We start from the raw sequence: 27,557 nt of genomic DNA, 5'->3' as shown, positions 1-27,557 counted from the left end.
CCAGTCCTTTGCAATGTGCACAGACAGACTTTGATTTATGATTTAATTATCAATACTTTAAGATACTTGAGCAGTTATAAGATCAGGCTGCTTGTATCCCCGGAGATGTGAGTGGGGTTAGGTGTAACATTCCTCTGTGTTGCTTAAGACTTCTGTTGTGAAAGAGAAAGCAAAACAGTTGGGCAGAGACTGAAGGATTGTGTTGAGACGGAAGGATTGTGGACGGCTCCCCCCCCCCCCCCCCGCTTCAGAACTGCATGTTTCTTCCAAGAGAAGGACGTGAAATTTACCACCATTTGTTGTGGAGCTGAGGATTTCTGTGAACATGAAGGTAAGACGAAGACTGAACCAATTTCTCCCGAGTCAAGAAATGCTAATGAAATTGACACAGAGCACTTTCTGGCAGAAAAGTGTGATACTGGCAACACTGCAAGAAACGTTGTCTGTGGGAAGGTTATGTGGTTGCTGTCAGGAAACAGCTGTAATTGGAATGCATGCATGTAAAGTATGCAATATTTATAGCAACATCTTTTTAGAGGAAAGGTCTGTCTGATTCAGCTTCAAAAAAAAATCAGACCAAAAATTAGTGAAACATGCATCCACCTGAATCATAAAACAGAGTCTCTCTCCTTTTTTTAGGTACTTGGAATTTTCATTTTCTTGGAAACTGTGGGAACTTTCTCTGCTTTTTCAAGGTAGGTGGTTCCTGGAGATTTGTAATGTTTTTTTTTCTTCAAAAGGCATTGGTGTTTTACTAAGCACAAGTGGGATCTAAAATAATAGGTTGTTGTGGTACCTAGAAAGTGTGCTCCCTTTCTGGGTCCCGGCTAGCCATGCTCTCTCCCAGGATGCAGCATAATCAGAATCGAGAAAGACCCTTCTTGTGAAAGAGATAGCACACACACACAGGTACTCTGATTTAATTTTGAGGCCAATGTATGGCTTTGGGGTGCATCCCAGTTTGGCCCAGAGCACATTTATGCTGCATCTGAGCTTTGAGTTGATTATGCCCCAGGTCTCAGTAAATTTGTAAGCTGCCCATTAGAACACAAAAATGGTTGTAATTCTTTGGCTTTTTTGCTAATCCAAGTAAAATTTGGAGACACGTTGGATCCTGATCGGCAGCACAAATGTGTCAAATTTAAGACTGCTGGCTTCCAAGATTTGTGCAGTAAGTACTTTTTAGGTTTGCTTTTTTCAAGGACAGCAGAGGAAAAGCCTGAAGCAATTTGTGCTCCACCTGATTCAATTTGGACACAAAGCTGATCTGTAAATTTGCTTTCATTGCCTGGGACAGAATCTGGCTTTGATCTTGACATAGACATCAGGCTGAATTGGGGCAATCTGGGTAGCGATTCAGGATTTGTTTTAATCTGGTACATAGTTCTAGATTTTAGTTCTGTCTTGTGCTAGCAAGTCCTCTTCTCTGGTGCAATACCTTTATCAATTTGACTGGCCTGCTTTGAGTTTACAGTTGCTATATAGGAATGTATGAACCTGCTAAATGTACCAAGCAGCTAAGCAAGTCTTGGGTCATCTGCTCTAGAACCTCTGTAGCAGCTTTCTCCTACCTACCTGTCTCTCTCCCAGTGTAAGGAGTGCAACTACTGTATTATGATCCATAACTGGGGAGTCTGATAGTAGTACACCGTATCTGAATGTCAACAGATTAGAACAGTGGGTCCCCAGATGTTATTGGACTACAACTCCCAGAAATCCTGGCCAGCACTGCTTGTCCTGAAGACATCTGGGGGTTTTAGTCCAAGAGTACCTGGGGACCCAAGGTTTGAACTACTGGATTAGGGGATTGCCTGTTGTCTTGCTATGGTGCAGAGAAGAGCCTGCTGTTGTTGTGGCAACTGCTAGGTGAAATGGTCTTCCCATTGAGATTAGACTGTCCTCTGATATGTACTCAGGCATTTTCCTGATTGTTAACATTATCAGTTATCTCTATATTTAATGAATTATTTTTCATGGATTTTATTGTTTTGATCATTTATAGTCACGTGGATCTACTGGGGCTTTATGTATTTGTTTTTATCATAAACTTCTTTGAAGATTTTAAAATCAAAAGATGGATAGAAAGATTCAGAAATAAATAAATAATCTCTTCCCCAACAGTGCAATAATTGGCTTTTTTCCTCTTCTTCTTCCTTTTGCGAAATCCAACAGGCCTGCTTCTCCAGTTCACTGCAGATGGAATTCATTTGGTCCTTGGTCAGAATGTGATGGCTGTACTAAGACACAGGTATAATATTATAAATGTGTATGTGTATAAGCTGGGCTTTCCATCCAAAATTCATGGTCTCATGAATTTGGATCCACAAAATGGGATCCACTACCCTAAAGGATTGTTTGTTTGTTTGCTTTTTATTTAGGTTCACAGACGAACTGTAGCAGCCTATGGTCAGTTTGGAGGACACCCGTGTTCTGGGAGTTCTTTTGAATCCCGCCCATGTGTTGCTACTCGAGGGTGTCCACTGGAAGAAGGATGTGGTGACCGTTTTAGATGCTCATCAGGTATGTTCAAATGCATTAGCTGAAACCAGTGGAGTATGTTTAAGAGAAAACGGAGGATTCTCTAGAGACCCAGGGAAAAAAATTGGTTGCAGAACAAGATCCAAAGCCTGGAACTTAACTTCTTAGGACTGATAAGAATGTGATAAAAACATTCCACTCAAATTATGTCCATTTTTTTTCAAATGCTTTAAAGTAATAATATAAAAAGCAATAGTATATGGAAGATACATATAACTTCCTTTCCACCTGTTAATATTGCTCTTGAAATGGAACTTCATTACTGCCAAAATATAGTATAATATAATATAATCTTAGAACTGCAGTAGTACACTATGGTTCATCGAGTCCAGCCCCTATCAAGGAGGCACAGTGGGAATTGAACTCCCAACGTCTGGCTCTGCAGCCAGATATCTAAATGCTATCCAGCAGTTTCTGTAATTGTTATAGGTAATTATATTTCTTTTAATATGTTACTGCCAGGCTCTGGTCAGGTGTCAAACTTTCACACTCACTGTATTATAAATTGTTGGAGTCGGACACTAGGACTGGTTTTGTGTGATCTTCCTACCTCCACTATAGATTATTCAGATGATGGTTAAGAACTTGAGTCTATTCTGTAGGTAAGTCCAAAAGCTTCTTTCCTGCGTTGTTATATATATATATTCATGGCCCTTATAGGACAGTGCATTAGCAAATCATTGGTGTGCAATGGAGATCATGACTGTGAGGAAGATGGAGCTGATGAAGATCGATGTGATAAAGTCACGACAGTGTGCGAGAACATTAAACCTCCACTTCAGCCACCTCCTAATGTTGAGCTTACAGGAGCAGGGTGAGTTTCTTTGTAGCTCTCAGTAATAAAGTTACCACAGTCATTATTGAAATCATCAGTGTGTTTTCCATGTGTATTATGTTGTGGGCATGTGCTTTGAAAAAAAAAAATCTTTTCCCAGGCTTAAAGGTGCTTTCAACTCATGGATGATTGCGAAATTCATGACCAGTGCAGATTGTCCCGTTTGCTTATAAAAGGGATGAGGAGAAATAGTGTATAAATAAATAAATTGCTGATAAAGTGTTTCCATTTTCTATGCCCTGCACATGGATTTAAGAAATAAGACAGAGTCACAGTCTAGAAGAGTTGACAGGAGGAGGGATATTCGAGTTACTCCTTTCCCTGAGCTGGCTCAATCAGAGGGAGCATTTTTGTTTTCTTTGATGCCAACATCAAAGAGAACACTAATTCTTCATGAATTTCCAAAGGGGTAGCTGCATTATTCTGTTTCAGTATGTTGACAAAAGAAAAAGGGGGGAAAAGCAGGCACAGTATTGTATTATTTTAAAGACTGGCAGATTAGTTTCAGTAGGAGGTTTTTTTTTTAAATCAAAATCCACTTTTTCAGACACCGGAATACAAATACATCTCACCTACATTTATTAATGTCGGTGAAAACCTTTATCCTGGTGAGGATGGAGATAACAGTCAAAGTGACATTGATTTGCTATTCAATCACATGCATTTCTTAATATTAATCTTCCTATGTCAACAAACCATTTGTTTATTATCTCTATCCTCACCAAGACATGAATGTTACCGAGGTGGAATAAATATAGGGGGCATTTATACACACTTCTGTGTCTGATGAAGAGGATTTTGACTCACAAAAGCCGGCTCTAAAATAAATCTGTTAGTGTTTATAACGATCCAATGTTTTGTCTCCTGTTTCTTTTCTTTTGCCAGTTCCTCATGAACGTACATGTAGTTTTCATGAGCAGACGAAATGGCTGCTGAGGGAGAGAGTTCTGGGAAGTGGGTGTCAGATGACAGGTTCATCTGAGCCAATGGAGAGGGCCATGCTGTCCCATCTTTCTCTCAGGGGCTGCCATGTGGAATAGCTGGTAGAAGGAGGTCATTCTTTCAGTTGAACACTGACTTCTAAAACAGCCAAAACTCTTATGATCATTTCCCCCCCACCAGGAGTTGCCTACCTGCTTCCCTAGGCAGGATCCTCCTCCTCCTCCTGTTGTTGTTGTTGTTGTTGTTGCTGCTGCTGCTGCTGCTGCTGTTGTTATTGTTGTTGCTGTTGTTACATGCCGTCAAGTTGCCTCTGACTTATGGCGACCCTATGAATGAGCAATTTCCAAAATCACCTGTCCTCAACAGCTCAGCTCTTGCAAACTCCAGCCTGTGATTCTTTTAGAGAGTCAATCCATCTTGTATTTCGTCTTCCTCTTTTCCTGCTGTCTTCCACTTTCCTCACCTTATTATGTTTTCTAGAGAATTTTGCCTTCTCGTAAGGTGCCCAAATTAGGGCAGCTTCAGCGTTCAACAATTTTACCTCCAGAGATAGCTCAGGTTTGATTTGACCTAGGAGCTGATGTTACCTAAGACCATTCTAAACATTTTATTTCCTGAGGCAAAGGGTGAAATGTTGAGCTCCTTCACTGTGCAGAGCTTGTGTCACTTGTTGCTGAAACAGACTAACGTGGCCACTTCTCTGAAAATGACTGCTGTCCCTTATTTATTTATTTATTTATTTATTTATTTATTTATTTATTTATTTATTTATTTATTTATTTATATTTATTTATTTATTTATTTATTTATTTATTTATTTATTTATTTATTTATACCCCGCCCCTCTAGACCATGTCTACTCGTGGATCAAACTCTAGGTGGATTTACATAGACTTCGACATGAAAGGTTACACTATTATTTCAAGCAATAAATTACCAGTATTATGCATCCTTGTAGCTTTGTGCATGACCTCAGTTTTGATGCAATATATAAAAAGAATGGGAGGGGATTGACCGTTGCTGTTTGCCAAATTACATTAATTTTACTGAGCAATGTAACTTAGCAAAAGCAGTTGCCATAGAGATAAAATGCGCTAGAATTAGCAGGTGCCTCAATCAAAGGGAATGTTTTAGTTTTCCTTGATGTTAGCATGCTATGGTAAGGATCTGCTATGGTAAGGATCGACTATTTTCTGCTGTCTGTGTAATTCAGTTTTGAATGTCGTCTGCAGATGTGTTTACTTACACTATTGCTGTTCTTAAATCCTGTGAACTTTGCAGTCAGTGTCATGATTCTGGTTGGTTACAGCTTTGATGCCCTTACGGGTGAAACCAAACATGGAGTCATTCACACAAAGAGTTTTGGAGGTCAGTGCAGAAAAGTATTCAGTGGTGACCAGAGACAATATTATCGCCTGAGTGACAGTGTCCTGGCTTACACGTTCCAGGTGTGTTTCTTTTCTTTCAAACATATTATCTTCAGAATTTGTTTGTGGGGGTGGGGGGGAGGGGGACAGAATTCAATGGGAAGGATCTACATTACCATCCATGTTCAGGTTCAGCTTACAGTGTTTGAATAAATAAAGCAAAATGTTGTCGGAATTTTTTTTACCTGTCCAGATATTCAGCAGAAAAAAGGTAATGAATTCCTGAATAATAACATTTTAGGCATCAGGTAAGTAAAGTATCAGATTTAAACACTTACACTCTTATGTCTGATGAAGTGGACTTGTCCACAAAGGATCACATTAAAAAAAAATATAAAAGTCTTTAAGGTGCCACCAAATTTTTGTCTTTTTATTTCTATTTTGCTTTTACCTGTAATGCTTGCACATAGTAACACAGCTAGTCCTTCTACAGCTACACCTGATTTAAACATGCATTTTGAGAGAAAATTGGGGGAAAAAGTGAAAGAGAATACACCTTTGATTATTTTTCAAAAGGAAAATCCATACTTTAAGACATGTTTATGTTGAAAAAAATCTGCATTTTAGAAATGAATTTAGATTTTAAAACTATGTATTTAAATCTGAATATGACATGCTGAACCATGTTCAGTGGTTTAGCTATCTGTCTGCAGAGCCTGAGGGTTGAGAGTTCAATCCCCCACTATACCTTCTTGACAGATACTGGACTCCATTATAGGGTCCCTTCCAGCTTTGCCATTCTAAGATTATTATTATCTGTATTTACGTACATAATTTGAGAGAATCAAAAATACAAATCTGTGGTATTTTTATTTAAAATGACTTATTCAGATATTAGGTTAAAAGTTTGAGAACTAAATGTGGGGGACAGGGTGCTTGAGCTAACCCCATACGCAACAGCCTTACCTCCAGTCCCTCTCTTTTCTTCTTGGACCTCAGCATGGTTAAAGGTAAAGGTAAAGGTTCCCCTTGACAATTTTTGTCCAGTCGTGTTCGACTCTAGGGGGCAGTGCTCATCCCCGTTTCCAAGCCATAGAGCCAGCGTTTGTCCAAAGACAATCTTCCATGGTCACATGGCCAGTGCGACTTAGACACGGAACGCTGTTACCCTCCTACTGAAGTGGTCCCTATTTATGTACTTGCATTTGCATGCTTTCGAACCGCTAGGTTGGCGGGAGCTGGGACAAGCGATGGGAGCTCACTCCGTCGCGTGGATTCGATCTTACAACTGCTTGGTCTTCTGACCCTGCAGCACAGGCTTCTGCGGTTTAGCCCGCATGGTTACCTTTGGTCAAATGAGTGTACATGAAAACTGCTACAGAAGTAGGAACTGGCCCAGCAAAGGTGCTGGAGCAACTTGTAAACATGTTCATTCAAATGCCTATAAAAGCCATCTCTGGCTTTAATGCCAAAGATGCAGATGTTAAACTGGAGTGAGAAGAGGTCAGGGGGATAGCTAGCATGCAAGTCATGTCATCCAGGTCTTGCATTTAGCTTTCATTTGTGCAGGTGAACTCCCGGACAGAAGTATGCAAAAGTACCATGGATCAGAAATGGACAGACCTTTCCATACCTAGAAATGACCATGAATATAGGTGGCCTCATTTTCTAATAGGCATCAGGAAGTAACGCCAGGGACCTTGGGATGCTATATTCATGCTGTGCAGGATCAGCATCCTTTGCCCATTTCCTCTTACTATCCATCTACAACTAAGAAACCCAATACTCACAGGCTATGTGGGTAGTTTCAAAGCAGGGATTGGCACCTTCAGCAGGTCCAGGTACTTATATTCTGCTCCCTAGGTCCTCAGAGACTGTGTGGACCTCCAAAATTGAGGAAGAGGTGTGGAACAGAGAGGTGGAAATGGCTAGCAATTTACTTCTGGTATTCTAAAATGGGGACGTGGTGGCGCTGCGGGCTAAACCGCAGACGCCTGTGCTGCAGGGTCAGAAGACCAAGCAGTCGTAAGATCAAATCCACGCAACGGAGTGAGCTCCCGTCACTTGTCCCAGCTCCCGCCAACCTAGCGGTTCGAAAGCATGCAAATGCGAGTAGATTAATAGGGACCACTTCGGTGGGAAGGTAACAGCGTTCCATGTCTAAGTCGCACTGGCCATGTGACCACGGAAGATTGTCTTCGGACAAAACGCTGGCTCAATGGCCTGGAAACGGGGATGAGCACCGCCCCCTAGAGTCGAACACGACTGGACAAAAATTGTCAAGGGGAACCTTTACCTTTACCTTATTCTAAAATGAGTATTTGGTTGTTCTCTTTTTATTACTGCCCTATGTCCTGGAGGCTTCCAGAAACAGCAGTTCACCTTTATTGGCTGGGAAAGCCATGTTTTTGGTGAGGAAAGGCAGGTTTGCTGAGTCTAGGGCTTCCAAGAAAGTCTTGATGGACAAGGTGCTGGCCCAGGACCACCTTGGGCCACCTGTACTTTTAAGGATGCTGAACTAGCATCCTTAATAGAGAATCTCTTAGTTGACATAGTTAGTAGCTTGGGGTTTTTGTGCATTATTTGCCGTGTCGTTTGTGTGTTTTTCATTCTAACATTTGTACGTCCTTAATTTTGGTTAGTGTCAGCTACTAACAGGGCTAACCTTGGACCTGCTGCAGAAGTAACCCCAATCTATATTCAGAAGCAGGATTCAACAGTTTCTAGGGTGAAAATGAGATATGAAATAAAACCTTTTTTTGATTCCTATATATAGGTGAAAGTTGAGAATGACTTCAGCACTGAATTTTATAATAGCAGCTGGTCTTATATGAAACATACAGAATCCCGTGTAGATGCCAATGATTTCCATGACTACACAGAGAGAAACTACCAAGAGAGCACTTCCAAGGTAGGTACCCCTTTGCTCTTTGCCTCTCCTTCATTTTGTATGGCAAAACGCCATGGCTTTAACCATCAGGTAAAATATGGCTGGTATAGCTGGAATCTAACAGAGGTGGGAATGATGAACATTCATGGAAGGTGGGGTGGAGGAAAATGGAGCAGAACTGTGGGGTTGCAATCATCCTATCCCCATCCTGGACACCCACTGGTGTGAGCATCACATGAGCAATCTTAGATTTCGGAAACTGCACCTTCCCAAGTGCTGTGTTTTGGTCCATTTGTGGAATCCTTTCTCTGGAATTCTGTGGATTGTTTTTCAGGGGAATCTGACAGGGGAATCTAGACCTGGGAAGAAACACTTTTGTCCTGGGGGGAGAGTGTGCCGCTTCTTACAGACAAGGGAAGTGCAGCCTTGAGGCTACATGTGGCCCACCAGGGTCCTCAGTGGAGTCCCTCCTCCATGCCGCAAACATTCCACATAGAATTTGCCAGTCACATCCCAAAAAGTGTACAGTGGTGCCCCGCATAACGAATGATTCATGTAATGTTGAATCCACATAGCGATGTGTTTTTTGCGATCGCAAAAACGATGTTTTCAATGCTGTTTTAACAGCATGTTAAAAACAGCTGTTTTTTAAACAGCTGATCGGCGGTTCCAAAATGGCCGCCAGGCAAAAAAAATGGCTGCCCATTGTGCTTTCGCGCCCTTTCCTCGCTTACCGGGCAGTGAAAATGTTGGCCGCATGGAGGATCTTCGCATAATGGTGAGTTTTTTGCCCATAGGAACACATTAAACGTGTTTTAATGCGTTCCTATGGGCTTTTCTGCCCCGCATAGCGATGAATCCGTATAGCGACAATTTTTTTGGAATGGATTATCGTCACTATGCAGGGCACCACTATATAGGGATGTGATTTAAAGCCTATTGGGAACCAGGCCTGATTAAGATCCAGAACTACAGTACATTTAAAACAATAGTCTGACCATCTGGTTACTTCTAGTTTTGAAAAATGGATTCTAGTTTTTAAAAAATGTAGTGCACTAAAGTCTGAGAGGGTGAAAATGGCTCCTGAATCTTTTGTGGCTGTCAGCCTCTGTTGTAGACTGTTCTAGGCAAATAGTCTGACTCAGCGTAAAGTAGCTTCCCATATTTGTAAGCACTTCGCAAATTCTTCTGTAGTTAGCAGATATCAGCTCTCTGTCCCTTTTATGAACACATTTCTCTCATTGTGACAATGTCTAATTCTTTTATTTTTTGCCTTTCTAGAGTAACCATCTGATGGTTATTGAAAACAGTGTGGAAGTTGCTCAGTTCATCAATAACCGGCCGGAATTCCTAAATCTTGCTGAGCCCTTCTGGAGAGAGCTTGCTAAGCTTCCCTCCTTCTATGAATATAATGCATATCGGAGATTGATAGAAAATTTTGGAACACATTTCCTGCAGTCTGGGTCTCTGGGAGGATATTACAAACTTCTCTTTCATGTGGCAACAGATAGTATGAAATCAGCAGGTACGGTGTGACAATCCCCATTCCAAGACAGTCTGAAAGGTCATTTGAGATTAATTGCATTGTACTCCTACAGCTTAAAAAAAAGAAGCAATCCCATACTATTATTCTTCATTTTTATACAAAGAACGGGTGTGCATTCTAGTACCCAAGGATCCAATCCAATGGGAAACCCTCTTGCACAAGCTGTAGTGAAATTAGCAGGACCAGTGAATTGCTGCTTGATTGGAAAAGTAAGGATGTGTCTGAAATCTGGCAGACTTTTTATACAAACGTCCCCCAGCCTGCCCTGTGTGAACTGGACATGCAGCTTGTTCGTCCTATCTCCTGCCTCTTTATGACTGCTGCACAGCTGCCTGATAAAATATACCCATTTGAAATGCGTGCATGGAAAAATGCACACATTCCAAGTGTGTGCAAAAGCACAGCACAAGCATCTTTCACTCAATAGGTAGGAGGCATGCATGGCCTGCTTTCTCCAGGCACTGCTTCTGAGTGGGTGGCCACCAGAGAGGGTGGGGCACTAAACCACTGAACCCCTGTTTTGAACTAGGATGAGTTGCTGAACCCCTCTCTAATGCCCCTCTCTAAATGTATATGGCTTCGGAAGGACACACAGAAATGTTCAAGCTTTCACAAAACACACAGAAACAAAGGAAGAGATTTTTCTACTGTAAATCAGAAAACAAAGCAAAAGCAGACAGATGCAGATACAGACCACACGTGGAGATGGAAAAAATAAGAAGTCTATATATGAACTGACCTAAGACGGGTAATTTTTTTCTCCCGAAACCATAACTCTCAGGATCACGCAGAGGTCATTGCTATGTTCTCATTGTCTGGTCCTGCTAAATATGTGCATCTTGAAGTGCAAGTACTTACTGGATCAGCCTGGTTCCGTGTAGACATTTGTGCAACATGAGGACCCAGGTTGATCTTAATTTCACTTCTTGAAGCCTTGTGTAGTTGTTTCAAGTGGCAGGTACAAAGTGTATATGGGGGAAGGATTGATGGAACCTGAACATGGACATTTAAAAACATTATGTGCCTCATCATGGTTCCTATTCAAATTAATATCTTCCTTTGAATGCCAGTTTGAAATGGTGAGAACATTATTTGCTTCTTATTTTAAGGGCCAAGGACATGAATAATTTTAGTACGCATTTGAGTCCACAACTAAACCATGTCTCTCCCAATTCCAAAGCACACTTTTGGATAAAAGTTAAATCCCAGCACTGCAAAATCTTATCTGTGTTGTGCAGAATTGTCCATTTCAAATATAAATAATGGTGAAAACACAGAGGAGCGGCTTATGTGGTGTAAAGCTATCAGGGAATTCTACAGCATAGAGTATTTTTAATCTTGAAGATAGACATCAAAGATTGTCTATTCCAGGGGCGTGGAACTGTGGCAGCCAATGAATTATTCAATTTTCTTTTCTCATCATGGATTCTTCTGTGTTTTATAAACTCTGCCATTATTTTTATTCTGTCTGGTGAAAGGTACTATTGTTGTTTCTACATTGCCATGCTGTCAACTCTGCAGTCTTCCCAAGCTTGAGGCAGAAGGCAATGCCCTCTCAAATCATCACACCACAGCAGCAATTGTACCCACTACAGTGAAGGAGAAGTATAAATGTTGTCCACCCCCACCCCCGTTTAGCCAAACTGCCAGGGAAAAGGGTGTTAGGAGTGTGTTGGAATGCCCACCTGCCAGCTGGCCATGCTGATTGAAAAGTACAGTGGTGCCCCGCTTAACTATTACCCCGCTCTACAACGAATCTGCTTAACGATTAGGTTTTTGTGAGTGCAAAACGATGTTTAGATGGGAAAAACTGCTTTATGACAATCAAAACAGCTGATCATCGGGCTTTCAAAATGGCTCCCCGCTGTGTTTCCTCGCTTTACAGGCACCAGAAAATGGCTGCCCTGTGGAAGATCTCTGCTGGACAATGAGGTATTTTGCCCATTAGAACGCATTAATCAGTTTTTAATGCATTCTAATGGGCTTTCGCTTGACATCGATTTCGTTCTACAGCGATTTTGCTGGAACGGATTATCGGCGTCAAATGAGGCACCACTGTAGAACTGTGGCTGCAGGTGTAACAGTCTCCCTTCCCCAAAAATGAAAGGGCACCCACTCACACCAAGTCTGGATGGGGTTTGGCATCCCATACCTGAAAGAAGAAGTTGCTTTAGCATAAAGGAGCATCCCATACCTGAAAAAAGAAGTTGCTTTAGCATAAAGGAGCATCCCATACCTGAAAGAAGAAGGCAATAGCATAAAGGAGCAGTGCGGGGCTGTACTACTTCCTCCCTCATGGAGGATGAGGACAAGACATAGAACAGCCCAGCTCTACTGTATAGAGCTGGTCTCTTCCAAACTGCTTGGCTTTGAAGGTCCTTGGAGTCACACTCAGTGGGAGAAGTGACTTGTCTCTGCCGAGTTTCACAATCACTCCTCCGATTAAGACCTTTAAATCTAGGAAGGTTCAAGCTCTGTACTGTGAAGGCAAGCTATCGTTGTCTTCATTTTCTCAGGAGGTGGGATCAGGTCCCACCCACACAGCTGCCTCATACCATTGACGGCTCATTTTTCCTTCTCATGTTTGAGACCCAGAGACTCGCCATGACTGTTTACCTTAGCATGGGTGCCTATTCCATTTGTCTTACCAGCAACAGAGAGGGAGTGCTGATACAGTTTAGGACCTCAATACTTGGCGGAATGCCTCCTTCCACCTAGATCTACTCATATCACCCGATCCAGCCAGGAGGGGCGACTGAGGAGCCTAACGCTGAGGGAGGCTCGGAAAGAAAAAACAAGACACTGGGCCTTCTTGGCAGTGGCTCCCAGGCTCTGGAACATGCTCCCCACCCCCCGAGATTCATCTGGCCCCCTCGCTGGGCATTTTTGAAAACCAACTCAAGACCTGGTTATATAGACAGGTCTTCCCTCCGGGCACTATGTAACTTTCTCTCTCCATCTTTATCTACTCTATTTCTGTAAATGTTGGAAATTGATATTTCATATTCAATGTTTTATTTTGTGTTTTGTGAGCCGCCCAGAGTAGACTATGTCTAAATAGGCGGCATATAAGCTAAATAAATAAATTGTGCTTCCACACCTTTCTTTTCAGAAAGGAGGCAGTCACAGTGACTGTCTTCATTTAAGAAACGGTTGTCTTCAGACAATGATAGCAGCTCTCCAGGGTGTCAGGAGCTCTGCTGGTAGGTGGAGGGAAACAGAAAATTCACATACTCCCCAGACTCTTCTGCCAGCCTCATTAAGGCTAATGGCCGAGCTGAAGCTGCCATTTTGGGTTTAGACAGACAGGTAAGACAGACAGGTAAGGGAACCGTGCATTTAGTAATGAAACAAAGAAACTATTCCTGCTCAAACAGCAGGATAGGAAGGCTTTCCTAGGGCACAGTTGAAATGATTGTGTAAATGCTTCACTGCATAGTTAAGGTTCATGTCTGTCTCTTGTCTTAGGCTTAAGCACGAGAGACATGCACAAGTGCTCTACATCAGGCTGGAATTTTTTTTTCGTAAAAAAGAAGAAAGTAGAATGTGAAAAACTGGACGAGCTATTGCGGCAGTCTTCAGGTAAATGGCTGTGTATATCTTTTCAATGAATGTTGCCAAGTTAATTACTGAATATTTCTCAAAAGGAAGCGAAGCAATCAGTGAGGGAGCAGAGTGGGGAGATGCTTCTGTCAGAGTTGGGTTCCTATGGTCTTAAGAGGGAATGTCATACAGAAGCACATGCAGATATACATGTCCATGCAGATATACATGTCTATATACATGTCCATGTCCTGGTTAGTAATGTCTTGATTGGATCACTGCAGTGTGTTATTTGTGGGGCTAGCCTTGAAAACAACACAGAAACTTCAGTTCATGCAAAATATATTATCCAGATTGTTGAGTGGAACCAGTCATGCAGAATGGACCGTGTTTTATTAAAGCATCACAAAGCATTCTATATTGCTGCGTCCTATTGCTTCTTTGCTTTCTTGTTAATTGATTTGTGGCTTTTATGTAAATGCATTTTATATGTTTCTAAATATGTCAGTGAGGAACACAAAGCATCAATGTCCGATATATGTGCACATGCATAGATGAAGAACTTCCATACTGCAAGGAGGATCCCCAGTTACAATTCAGTGTGGAATCCCCTCTGGCAAAGAGAATGGTGGAACCAAATTGCAGTGGTAAATTCAGAAGGGCAGACACTCATTGTGACATCTCCTATAATCATCCCACCAAGCAAGAATCACTTTTCCAAGAATCCGGAAAAGTGCAGGCAGTTGTGTTGATCCTTATCAACAAAACCAGTTCTAGCAGTTTTCATCTCCACCAACAATTGGCCTTTGGTAAAATTGACAAATTCCTAACTCCCCATTCAGACCACTCCCAATACTGTTTAATGTGTATTTCCTTTAATAGAAATATACCCTTTTTAAAAAAGTGCAAACAAAGAGACTGAAAGATGCCCTGGTTTCTTATGTTCTATGTATTTAAACTGGAGCCCATCATCTTAACTTTCTCAAGTCTTGGAATACATGACAAAGGATTTCCAATCCACCAGATGGGCTACATTCAAAGATCCAAGCAACAGCATTTTGGCTGGTAATAATAAAAATCAACTGTTATTCCCTAGCCATACATTAAAGTGATCCTTCCTATCTTGTGGGATGAGGTGGCGCTACGGGTTAAACCGCAGAAGCCTCTGTGCTGCAAGGTCAGAAGACCAGCAGTCCTAAGATCGAACCCGTGTGACGGAGTGAGCTCCCGTCACTTGTCCCAGCTCCTGCCAACCTAGCAGTTCGAAAGCGTGTAAAATGCAAGTAGATAAATAGGTACCACCTCGGTGGGAAGGAATGGCGTTCCGTCTCTAGTCACGCTGGCCACGTGACCACAGAAACTGTCAACAGACAAACGCTGGCTCTATGACTTGGAGATGGGGATGAGCGCCACGCCCTAGAGTCGGACATGACTGGACTAAATGTCAAGGGGAACCTTTACATTTACTTTCTATCTAATTACATGAAATGATCTTAGGAGTTCAGGGAATAGATGACATTTAATGGCTGAAGCTACATATACTTTTTAGTTGATAACTGCCCATACTATATCATAATTATTTGTCAATACAAAATGCTGGCTTTTTAGTATGTCATAGTGCAAATGTTCTTCCAGGTACTACCAGTAATGAGATTAAGACTGATCCATATGTATTGGGAGGGAGTCCAGGAGATGTGGCTGCTTTAAGCTACTTGGATGTGCAAAATCCTGCTGCAAATATTGGACGATATTCCCGCTGGGCCAGATCTGTGTCCTATTACCCTCGAGTAATTAAGCAAAAGGTAAGACTTAATTTATCTGTGTCCACAAGTCAATTCTGACATATGGTGGCCCTTTCCACAGTTTTCTCGATATAGAGTACTTAGACATGGTGCCCTGGAACTGTGCAGTTTGTAATTAATGTTATAGTTTAAATAAGAATTTTTTAAGTCACTCATTTTATTTCTATATAGATCACACCCCTGTATGAGCTGGTGAAGGAAGTACCTTGTGCCTCAGTCAAAAAGCTTTATCTGAAACAAGCCATTGAAGAATATATGAGTGAAAATGATCCCTGTAAATGCCAGCCATGTCAAAATGGTGGCCAACCTGCTATTGTTGGGACTCAGTGTGTGTGTTTCTGCAAACCATATACTTTTGGAGTCGCTTGTGAACTGGGAAATCTTGTACAAGACCAGCCAGGCAAGTAATTTGTTTGCAGTTTGAGATTTAAAGAATTTACATCAGAAGTGTGCAATGATAACCCCTTCCTACATAACATGATGTTTGTTCAGTCCCACCATCTTTAGAGGCATGTGTCAGGAGGGCTTTCCTGGTGGCTGATCTTGGGCTGTTGAATTTTTCTGCCAAGGTCCATAAAGCCATTGTGTTCAGGTTTAACTCTGTTGGTTTTTCTTATTATACAGTGGTGCCTCGCTTAACGGCGATAATCCATTCCAGGAAAATCGCCGTTAAGCAAAAACATCGTAAAGCAAAAATAAAAACCCAATTGAAACACATTGAAATCCTCCATACGGCGGCCATTTTCGCTGCCTGTATAGCAAGGAATCCGTCCCTAAACACAGTGGGGAACCATTTTAATTACCCAGTGGCCATTTTGAAACTGCCGATCAGCTGTTTAAAAACCGTTGTTTTGCGAAGAATCGGTTCCCGAAGCAGGGAACCGATCATCACAAAGCGAAATCCCCCAATTTAGACCATTGTTTTGCAATTGCAATAGCAAAAAGATTGTCGTAAAGCAGATTTGTCATAATGAAGGGCAATCGTTAAGCGAGGTACCACTATACTGTAATGGCTAAAATCCTGTTAACAGAAACTGTGTAAACAAGGGCAATTGTGTTGCAGTTTCCCCTCTCCTCTTGGGTGCTCTTTGTATGATTCATTGCACACTTGATTTTGTAAGCAGCACACAGAGATCTGGAAACATGGGTGGCAGTGGGGGTTGCCCTTTCTGACTGCACAAGTAAACTGGATTTTAGCCAGTTTATTTTATTGTATTTTAATATTAGAACTCCCTCTGTTCTGATCTGTCCCCTTTTAGTAAATCTCATCATCAGTCACCTTGAGCCCCATTTTGGGAGAAAAAACTAGGATATTAAGTAAACTTGTTCAGAACTGCCATCTGTTACAGTTTTTGCTTAAGATTTCATAAAAGCCCCAACTCCTGGTTTGCAAGATTCAGGAATCAATAGCCTGTGCAATACTTATGGAATCTATGATTGCTTGTTTTTTATGAGAACTTTAACCCTCATCAACTAATCCTAGAGATGCTCAGAAAGTCTTTTTTGGAGGAGTCGGGGACAGGGGAAGAACTTGATGAAAAATATAGCTTAGGAGTTGAGGCAAATTATCAACTGCATCCTGTAAGCCTCTTTACCAGGACAACTTAAATATCAGGACTGTGGCTCAAGTCATTTTGCTGATTAGATTCCCTGCCCTGTCAAGGTACATAACACCATACAATGATCAAGTTATTTTGCCACCTAAAGCAGAAGATCTCGCAAATGGCATTCTCCATTTATCATACCTGTGTGAAAAACAGACCAAGATCTTGTCTGGAAAACAAGGGGAGAGAAGTCATGCCAACAGTCATCCCACATCCATGGCAAGCTATTTTTTGCACAAATTGGTCACGTTATTGGTTCTGCTCCTGGCAGAACAAAACTATTGAATGAAGGACAGCCTACTGAAATGGGGGACTGCTTCCACAATTTCCCTTCCCTCTGTGTTTCCTTGACAGGATATTGTCCAGAGTCATGATAAATTAAAAAAAAAAACAATTTGCTACTCTTTCAAGTCTGCTAAAAAGCCTAATGAATTCTTAGGCTGCATCTGCTGATGAAAAGAGTCCAGTCAGATCACAAAGAGTAATCATCCTCTTCTATTCTGCACTGGTCGGGCAGTATCTGAGTACTGCCTTCCTTTCTGGGCACTATATCAGAAGAAGAACATTGTTAAATTGGCACATATCCTGAGGAGAATGGGCAGGATAGTAAGGGGGCTGGAAACTAAGTTCTAAGAGAAACAGTTGAAAGATTTGGCTAGGTTTCATCTAGAGAAGGAACATTTTAAGAGAGACATAATCATGGCCTTCAATTATCTCAAGGATTGTGATGCAGAAGATCGAACAAGTTTGTTCCCTCTTGGTCCCAAAGACTAAATTCCTAGGTAAAACATTAAATGAGGCAGATCTTGTCTAAATATTAGGAGAAACTTCTACTGTTTAACAGTAGAGGAGGCTGCCCAGGAGGTGGTGGGGTCTCTTTCATTGTATATGTTTCCGCAAAGTCTGGCAACCATCTGTCAAAAATGCTGTAGCCATTACTTCAGCCATTACACATCGTACATTCGCTTCATTCCAGGCAGTGGGACTAGATTTGCATTTCTCAAACTTTGACTGTGCACATGGGTGACGTCCACCCTCGTGCCCCTTGCTTGACCTTCAAGCCTCAGAGCACACGAAGGCAAACACTCTCCTCTTTAACACTGCTGCCACCAGGTGATCCCTAAATCACCATTACCTCAGAAAGATTCAGGTTCACTCTTCAAGTTCTTTTAAATAAAACTTTGGTTTATTGATTACAGAGATAGATTCATGAATATCTTCAGTAACTAATCACACTGCAGAATTTCTCCAAACTACACACACTATTACTCTCTTTGACTTTTCTCTACAACCTCACTCTTACATTTCTCCACTGACTCAATCTCCCTTAATTTCCCCCTTTGACTCTCTTATAGCATCTCTCTTGACTCCACCTCTCAGCAACATGAATATTCATAAATCATTACATAATACTGTGACAAACCCAGACCTACTAGGATATGCCACACGTTAACTAAGCTGCCACCAACCATTCCCTATAAGAAGTCACACAGACCAGGGATGGATTTTTAACAAATAAAGGAATAAGGTTTATTTACATAACACACAGGGAAAATAAAATGATCAAGTAGATAAGATACAGTAACGTGGCTTAGTCTCAATCATACATACACACAATTTGGTTCACACAGAACACTTAACTTGAAGCACAGACCCTGAACCTATCAGTTCTGGCTAACCATACAGACACCTGAACCTATCAGGTTGGTACTGACTGACACACAGTAGTACCCTGTCTGACACACAGACTCCCACACCAGCTTCTTCTCTCAGCTCTTCTCCAGCTTCTCCTAAACTTCCCCACACAAGCTCCACATATATATACAGTACAGCCCCTCCTCCTGATGTCCCGCCTTCCACTCCCCATAGGATGGAACTTTCCCTCCAACCCATGACAGACAGGTAACATCAGTGCTGTATGTAACAAATACAATAAGAACCATAGATAAATGGAGGATGCTACAACATGTCTTGGACTTCACTTCTCCAAATCCTTGGCAATTGGTTCTGCTGGCCACAGAACCCCAAAAGTGTTGGGGGAGCAATGATGGAGGTCCTCTAAGCCAGTGTTACTCAAAGGTCCCTTTGAATTCTTAATCTTGTTATAATCCCATTAACAAATGGCTCTTCTTGCCAATATTCAGGAGTGATTGAAGGAGGCTGGAACTGCTGGTCCTCTTGGAGTCCTTGTACAGCAGGAAGGAAATCAAGAAGTCGTAGCTGTAATAACCCATACCCTAGTGGTGGTGGAAGGTCTTGCATTGGCAAAACAATAGAAAACCAGCAGTGCGAGAGTGATGAATTGCGACATTTTCGGTAGGAATACCACTATGGACATGCCTTACATAAACACTACATATCTTGATTTATGATTCTGTATGTCTTTATTTGTGTACAGTAGGATCCCCCATCTGTGGGTTCAGGATCCACAGATTCACCTTTCCGCTGCCTGAAAATGTTAAAATAACAGATATACGTATTTATACATATTTCAATGGTGTATTTACCAGAATTAGCTACTAAAGGTAGCCAGGAACCATGCTACATATAGCGTTTGTTATGTCCACATTTGTCAGCATCTGTTGGGGAGGCTTGGGACTCATCCCCCATGGATACCACAATCCTACCGTATATAGATACTGACTGCACTTGTCCATTTGACAAGTGAATGTTGAATCTGAAATATGTGATTGCAAGGGGAACCCTTTGCACAAAACTACATTTTCATGTGAATTGCAATGATTTTGAACATTTTGTTTAGACTGGAAGGGTGGAAATGGCTTGTGATAATCACACACGGCTTTTGTTTCTGTGTCCCGATTATCCCCCTTCCAAACGCTAATTTTCATGTGATCAAATAGCCTTGCCGAAGAGATCTCTGAGAGATATTTTGAAATCGCTTGACCTCCAGAAAATCATGATATTTCAAAAACATTTTACTTTATAGAACAATAGAACCACACTGCTTTGATGTTTCTACGCTTGGCACCGAATCTTGCCCATCACCTCCACCCCTGGAAAATGGATTTGTTGAAGTACGTGAAACATAATCTAATTCCCTTCTTGTCTAAGTTGTATGAGAGGCTACACTGATCCAACTTAGACTACAGTGCAGTTGCCGCTTTGCTTAGGCATATGTCTGAGCAAACTTATTAGAACTTACTTCTGAGTAGACATCATAGAATTGCACTATTGGTTTACTATACGTTAGTAGAGCATACTAAGTTATTTAGTGTCAGTGGCATATCACAGAGGGACACCTTCTAAGGAAAGGAGAGAGGTAGGAGGCCCTCTCTCCCTCCACAACCTCCACCACCAGCTCCATCCCTCCACATCTTGCCCAGAAGTGAACAAAATCTCAGCTCTTGGCTACATGCCTCCCCAAAGGGTCCATGTGCTCCTCCTGCCCCTAAAGCCCCTGAGGGTGTAGGTAGAAAACTCCAGAGCCCTTCTCTAGAGGGGAAAATGATAGGTGGGCTAATTTGGATTTGTGGACTACAGTTCTCAGAACGGTTGGAGAACTTCAGGAATTGCAGTCCAAAAATATGAAAAAACACACTTCTATTCTTATTTCTGATCTCTGGGGCTTGGGAATAAAGGTACTACCTGGATGGGATGAAGGTGGCTATATTCAGCCTATGGGTAGGAGGATCCCCTTCCTCAATGTCAAGGGAACACAGTCTCTTTAAGACCCTTCTTTTTCACCCAAGGAAGTGTTTTAGTATTCATTTGTTTGAGAACATGCAAGAAGTGTTTTTCTCTTAATGACTGCTTTCTCACATGGCTTAAGAGGGGGGCCTTTCCTTGATCAGGTTTCTCCATGTTCTCAGATTCTGCTCATGAAAGATCCGAGTCTTGGCCTGACATGACACTGAAAAATCTAAAGTTATATCTACTCTCCTATCTGCTAAAGAATTATGTAAGGCTTATTTATGTCCAGTGGCTCTTGAATTTCCTATTATTTTTAGGATGCCGATTTGTCATATCCCAGGGGGAAAAGTATCAGATACACCTGCAATAATGGGTACGTTCTCGTGGGAGACCCTGTTGCTACCTGCAGTGAAGGCTTGACGTGGATCATTGGACAGATGGAATGCCGGAGTATGTATCTGAACTTAAGGGCACACTGCTGGATCAGAACAAAGTCTTGTCTAACTGAGGGTCCTGTTTTCCCCAAATGCCAGCCAGATGCCTGTAGGGAGCCCATGACAAAGATGTAAACACAACTGCATATTCCCACTTCACAACCCCAGCAATCAGTACACAGAGATAGTCTGCCTCTGATCTTGGAGAGTATACAGTATACAGTTGCCATGACTAGCAGCCATTTTGTCCCTGAATCTTATTAATACTAATTCCATTTTAAATTTATCCATATTGATGGTCTTTATTATATATTGTGGAAGTAAGTTCCATAGTTTATAACACTCTTCTACATAAAGAAGGAAAAGTGTGCCCCATTATTTCTGTTTGAGGTTAAAGATGGGTCCAGGATCTTAAAGGTGATCTTAAAGATGATACTCAGGAAATGTAAACCCAAAGTTTGGAAATATTCCATTTTTGGAATTGTATCTCCCGGAGTATCTCAGCCAACAGAGGAGCCCTGGTCCAAAGAAAGGTAACTGTACCACGTTCTGCTTAGATCTCTGGAATGAAATGTGTTTCCTTCCCAACTTTGTTACTAAGAAACATCCTGCATCTTACCTGAACTGGAAGGAGGGCTGAACGGACACCCAATGAAACCTTCCTATCAGATTGGTGAGAAAGTACAGCTTTCATGCCCTGCTGACATGCAGCTGGAAGGAGCGACCCTCTTTCAGTGTGAACCTAGTCTTAGATGGTCTCCTAATATCAATGACATCCACTGCAGAAGAAGAGGTATGTCCCTTGATGGCGCTCCACTACAGACAAGCTAGCTTTTTTCCTGTACCTCTAACTTCAAATGAACCCCACACTTAAGTGCTGATGGCTAATCACCAGAGAAGAGAGAAATAGCTGCTATGCTACTCAGAAGATGTGCATTAGTTAAGGATTTTTGTCTTTCAGTCACTGGCTGTCTCTAATGTCTATTTCTGAACTTAATCTCTTAGGAGGATTTAAATACTAATGGCATGACTTACAATCACATTAGTACATGTCCTTTCGTGAGGCATATATGGGAGGAGGTGTGATTTTGATTTGCATGGGGGAAGGAAGGGAGGTAATGAAGATCTCCCACCTGGAGGTGACCACAATTAAGGATAGTGGAAAGTTTCCATTGGTTCAAATGAAAACACTTTCCCCTGCACTACCACAAGTCTAACTGTGGTGAAAGAAATAGGGCACAATTGTCATTGTCATGATCACGAGGAAGCAAAACCTTTCTGTGTGCCATGTTACTGGTCTCACTACCCATTTCCCTAATTAAATAAATGGAATCAAAAAGAGTGATTAAAATGAGGTAATACTCATCACATAGAGTTGGGTCCTTATTAAACACTATGGTAATGGAATCCAAAACAGGAAATGTTTCCTTTCTGGACTACAATTGCCAGAATTCCACAATCCCTGAATTAAACATTTCCTGCCCCGAGCTAGATCTTTGATGAATCTTGGTGCAAAACGGTACTCAGGATCTCCCACTCTGAATGAGATGATTCTGGAATGAACAGACAGGCTCTTGTATCTGCTTCTGGATTCACTCCTCTTCCAGATGTTATGTTTCTTCATTCCCTTCAGTTCCCAGCGTGGCTCCTTCTGAGCCAACAGTGACCGAATGCCAACCATGGGAGAAAGTTCAAGAGACAAGATGTGTGTGTAAGATGCCTTATGAATGTGGGTGAGTTGCAATTGGTCTGGAAAATTCGGTTTCTAAAAGTATGGACTTATGACCAATTAGAGGGTTTTAGAGGAATAATCTTTGGGCTCCGTTTACAATAAAACATCACAGGGTCAGTTCTCAATCCCCACTCTTCTGCCACTTAAAACTTCATAATTTTATCCATCTTGACAGAGCTATCATTTATTGTTGCCAGAAATGTAATTTAGCTTAAATACACAGAAAGAAAGAGAGAGAAAAAGAGATATGGTTTTGCTTGATCTATGAAATTGGGGTAGTGAAACAAGTATACTGTATATGCAAGAGATTTGGAAGCCTAGTAGTGAGTTCAAGAAAGGTCCCATCAAGATCTGAGATATCAAAGCCTAGTGAGATCGTGATATAAGGTGGATGGCTGGAGAGATGAGAAAGATCTATAATAAAAACATCTATCCTGTTTGCATAGCCATCTGCAGAAGCTGCTCTGTGATTTCTCACAGATGGTTCACCATTAGCAACTTCCTAGAACCCACAGGATGCGCCAGCGTGATCTCTTTTGTGATTGTTAAGTGTTTTTTTTTTTAATAATACGTGGCAATTGGTCTGGAAGAGGTTACTTTGATTTCATTCATTGACTGTCTGTGAAATGGAAAGGACATTCACTGGATGACTTTGGAATGGGACTACATATTATTCTCTCTTGCCATTCAAAATAAAAAAGTGGATATTATAATATTGTCCTTTTGAACTGCAAATAAACCAAAGGAACTGAGAAACGGTGGGGAGTTTTTCTTTTGTGCACAGTCTTTTGCTCAGAATTCCCCAGCCAGCATGATGGGTGGCTCACGGGGAATTCTGGGAGTTATAGTCCAAAAAAATCATTTTTCCACGCTCTGGCCAAGAGCCACAATCTTACCCTGGCTTCTTCATTAGATCTGTTTCAACCCTTTTCAGTGTTCTGAATTGCTGAATCCAGTAGGGTACATAAACATAATAAATCCAGGGCTGAAATGAATTCACAAGTTTTCACTCCAGGAGCACTGATTGCAAAAATAGGCCCTGTGAACTTTTTTTGTTACTGAGCCACTGCACCAAGGCAGAAATGGGGAGAAAGAGGCACAAGAATAAAACTTTTTCTCCACCAGTGGTATGCCAGCCTGTATGTGCCATCACACAGAAGACGTCACATATGAATTAGACATGTTTGCAATGTGCATCTGTATGTGTGATGAACTGGGTCTTCACATCCCACCTTTTTCAAAATTTTGTCTTTTAAAGGGGAAGGTTGGGGAGATTAGGAAGACTATGCCTGTGAATGTATGTGCAAACATGGTTCACAGTTTAAACCACCAATGCAATACAGACACCTCTGGTTGGTTCAGTGGCTCCCTAGTTGTGCAGACTCATGTTGTAAAGAGCGTAGAAGCTCATGTGAAAAATATAATCCCCCTGCTTTTCTTTTCAGCTCTTCTCTGGATGTCTGTGCTACTGACCAAAGAACTAAGAGGACCACGTTGCTAACTGTTTGTAAGCTGCACGCACTTGAGTGCATGGGCAGGCAGTATGCTTTAGTCAGTAAGGAAAACTGTAAAACTCCCATTGCATCTCAGCGATCCTGTAGTTCATGCCATTTGTGGGAGACCTGTAACGGTAAGAGAGTGTCCTTACATCCTGACCTGGAAAATGGCGTGCTTCAATATTATTTATTTTATTAAACTTATATACCGCCCATCTAGAACATGTCTACTCTGGGTGGTTTACACAAAATGTAAAAAATGAACTATGAAAATATATATGTAATAAGAGTAAAATGCAGATTAATAACAGAATCCAAGATGGCAAAAAAAGAAAAAGGAGAGATAGGCTAGATGATGGCTATAGGGAAGGCCTGCATGTACAGCCATGTCTTCAGATTGGTCTTATTATATATTGCGGTTGTGGGCACTATATTTTAGACATGAATGGCAGTTTCATTTCAGTTCATTTTCTTAAAAAAATTAGCTAACTTAGGTATTTGTTTTTCAAAGTTGCCATGGAAAGAACTTGAGATTTTAGAAAATGAATTTGGGAGAAGCCAACATTTAGAGATTCAGTAGCAGGTGATATGTTTAGCACATCATTGGAAACAGAGTTCCTTTAGGTGGTAAAGATCATCTTTTTACCTCCTTTAGGAGGTTAAAAAATTTCCTCAGGCTTGCCTGAATCCTCACAAATGAGCTTGCTTTGTTTTGTGGGTAGTAACTGATAAACAAGAGCTTCATTTGCAAGTCTGATTTCTCACTCACAGAGTTGAGAAGGAATTGTGTGCCTGGAGGGAAAACATTACAGCAGAACATACTTATGTTCCTTAACATGTGATTTGATCCTCATTTGTTCATGCTCTGAGTGCCTAGCATCTGGGTTTGCAGAAGTCTGGTTTTGAAACTTTCTGTATCCAACCATGTTAGTGCTAAAATATTGTTGCCACCTATTATTTCTGAAAGTGTTGTTTCATTGGTAAAGTGTCATAAATGTCCTAAATTACTTCCATGTCCAATTTCCATTGGAGTGGGCAACATAAGCAGGTCTATGGACCAGTTCTACCTGCTAGGGGGGCACAAGTACCCCTTCATTGCAGTGTACTTATGAAATGTAGTAGGAGAAGTAACAGGAAGCTTATACAGATGTCTAAAACAAGCATTGTTTCAAAGACGAATTCTATTTATGGCTATGAATCTAAAGGAGGGCACCATTTCTACATCACTCAATTCACATAGAGGGGTACATATTGTCTCTTTTTTAACGTCAGTTCCTATTTCTTCTATCCCCTCAGTTGATAAGATGGAGAATTGTTGAGAATTCACAATGCATGCTCCTAACCCACATTAAATGTCGTGACCCACTTTTGGGGAAAGGAAGAAGGGTCTTTTCTGTTGTTACTTGTTAGTTCAAGTAGTTCAGTTAATTGCTAATTTATTAATTCCTTCCATTGGTTAACATGCTCACTTGTGGTTTCCATTTAGAGTCAGCGAACCAGTGCACTTGCAAAGATGCTGGACGGTGCAGTGACGGAGGAATAAGCATTTGTGTTGAGGTGGAGGGAAGCGTTGCCCAGCAGACTATGACTGAATGTGAAGCTGGCATCCTCAAGTGCCAGGGAGAGAACATCAGTGTTGTTAGCATAAAACCCTGTGATGGACAAAATCATTCCTAATGAAGGTACTTTGAGACAGGACATGCTTAACAAAATGTGATGCAACTAAAGGACAGGATTTATGGGAACAAGATGTTATTGAAACTAGGAAAATGACCATCACTATATAGATGATATGGGAAGAGGAAGAGAACGAAAAGTTGGGGTGGCCACCAAATCTCTCTGCTTCCCTAGATACCTGTCAGCCAGTAGCAGGCTTTAGAAGTATCCAGTGTCCTATAGAGTAGATTTTGTCCACATGACAAGCATGGAGCTTCACCTTTATGTTATAGAAGTGCATGTCAGTTGTTCATTTATAAAGTGAACGTCTAAGACTGTATTTGTGGGAAATCTCTACTGTGATATTAAACTGCTCTCAGCAGCTTCAGTTTTCACATCCATTAAGACCAAAACCTTCAGATTATGTCTTAGTTTCTTCTTACTTAGTTCTGCTTCTTAATCCCACTGGAGAAGAGGAAGGGAGCCCTTGGCTTCGCAGATGTTTTGGACCACAACTCCTGTAACAATATTGGCCATGCTGTGTGGGAGTTGTAGGATAAAACATCCTGATGCCCAAAGGTTTTCCATGCCTGCATGATGGCACTTAGCCCTCAAATTTGGTTCACGCTGAGTGACTTGGAGCTAATCAACATCATTTAGTCATTTTTTTTCATTGCTATGTTTTAAGAAAGAGAGAGTGGTGCTGGGGATTGAGGGAAAAGGCAGAGAGAAACAGATATGGGTAGTTTCAAAGTTAGCTTCCCATAATAGAGATAATTGGATTGCCCATAGATGTTTCTCTTTTTACATGTTGGTTCTGCAAGGCAAATCTTAGCCTTGAGATAGCCTTGGTACTAGATTTTCTTCCTGACGATTAGTTGTGTCAGTCTGTTCTAGTAAAACAAAAGATAGAAGCCTTCTGGTGTCTTTAAGACAAACAGATTTGTTTTAGCATGGGATTTCTTGAATTACATCTCTACTTCCTGAAATATATGGAGTACAGCTTTTACATCTCAGGTTTATGTCCTCAGCCTACATGGCTGTAGACAACATGGGCCCATTAATATTCAAAGCACATTAAAATTAATATTCAAAGCACATGAAGGGCAACTGGGCAAAGGCAAGGAAAGTTCCTGGTTTTGTTGCCTATCAGGACATAATCATGAAAGGGACAGTAGATATTTGGTAGGCTACCACATGTTCTTGGTGAGCTGTTTTTAGATGTATATACTTATAATTATCTACACAATTTCACAATGTCTTCTTTAAGTAACCAAAGACTACATAGTAGTAGACTTTTTCAGCCATTCTCAAATATTAAAAAATTGTGACAAATGTATCTTCTGTCAATAAATAATTAACAACATTTTCACAAAACGCAGCAGTGTAATTCCTGTCTGAGTCACCCAGTGTGTAGATAGAGTGATGAGCTAGGGTTTTGGAGACCAGGGTTCAAATCCCCACTTGGCCATTAAAACTCTCCGGGGGAATGGAACTAGTACAACCGTTTAAAGGCAAATT

The 27,557-nt window shown here is 41.3% G+C and overlaps 1 protein-coding gene across 1 annotated transcript; it reads left to right on the top strand.

The window, feature by feature from the left end:
• The first annotated feature begins 72 nt into the window (after positions 1 to 72).
• Positions 73 to 27,413, top strand: C7 (complement C7). Its single transcript, XM_072992808.2, has 18 exons — positions 73 to 331; positions 640 to 695; positions 2,173 to 2,248; positions 2,379 to 2,520; positions 3,199 to 3,352; positions 5,625 to 5,763; positions 8,459 to 8,593; positions 9,854 to 10,097; positions 13,587 to 13,700; positions 15,297 to 15,463; positions 15,635 to 15,863; positions 19,212 to 19,383; positions 20,015 to 20,102; positions 21,036 to 21,168; positions 21,754 to 21,945; positions 22,786 to 22,885; positions 24,330 to 24,514; positions 25,867 to 27,413. The coding sequence occupies exons 1-18, from the start codon at positions 326 to 328 to the stop codon at positions 26,055 to 26,057; spliced, it is 2,523 nt and encodes an 840-aa protein (XP_072848909.2). The 5' UTR covers positions 73 to 325; the 3' UTR covers positions 26,058 to 27,413.
• The last annotated feature ends 144 nt before the right edge of the window (positions 27,414 to 27,557 follow it).

The sequence above is a fragment of the Pogona vitticeps genome, chromosome 2 (assembly GCF_051106095.1).
Source record: "Pogona vitticeps strain Pit_001003342236 chromosome 2, PviZW2.1, whole genome shotgun sequence".
NCBI classification, from domain to species: Eukaryota; Metazoa; Chordata; class Lepidosauria; order Squamata; family Agamidae; genus Pogona; species Pogona vitticeps.
The sequence above is the reverse complement of the archived record's forward strand: the minus strand, read 5'-3'. Positions and strand labels throughout refer to the sequence as shown.

Bases quoted from the DNA above. Each gene is read 5' to 3' on its own strand.
- C7 (XM_072992808.2), top strand. The intron at 10,098-13,586 runs GTACGGTGTGAC...CTCTTGTCTTAG, and splicing joins AGATAGTATGAAATCAGCAG to GCTTAAGCACGAGAGACATG. The intron at 15,864-19,211 runs GCAAGTAATTTG...GCCAATATTCAG, and splicing joins TCTTGTACAAGACCAGCCAG to GAGTGATTGAAGGAGGCTGG.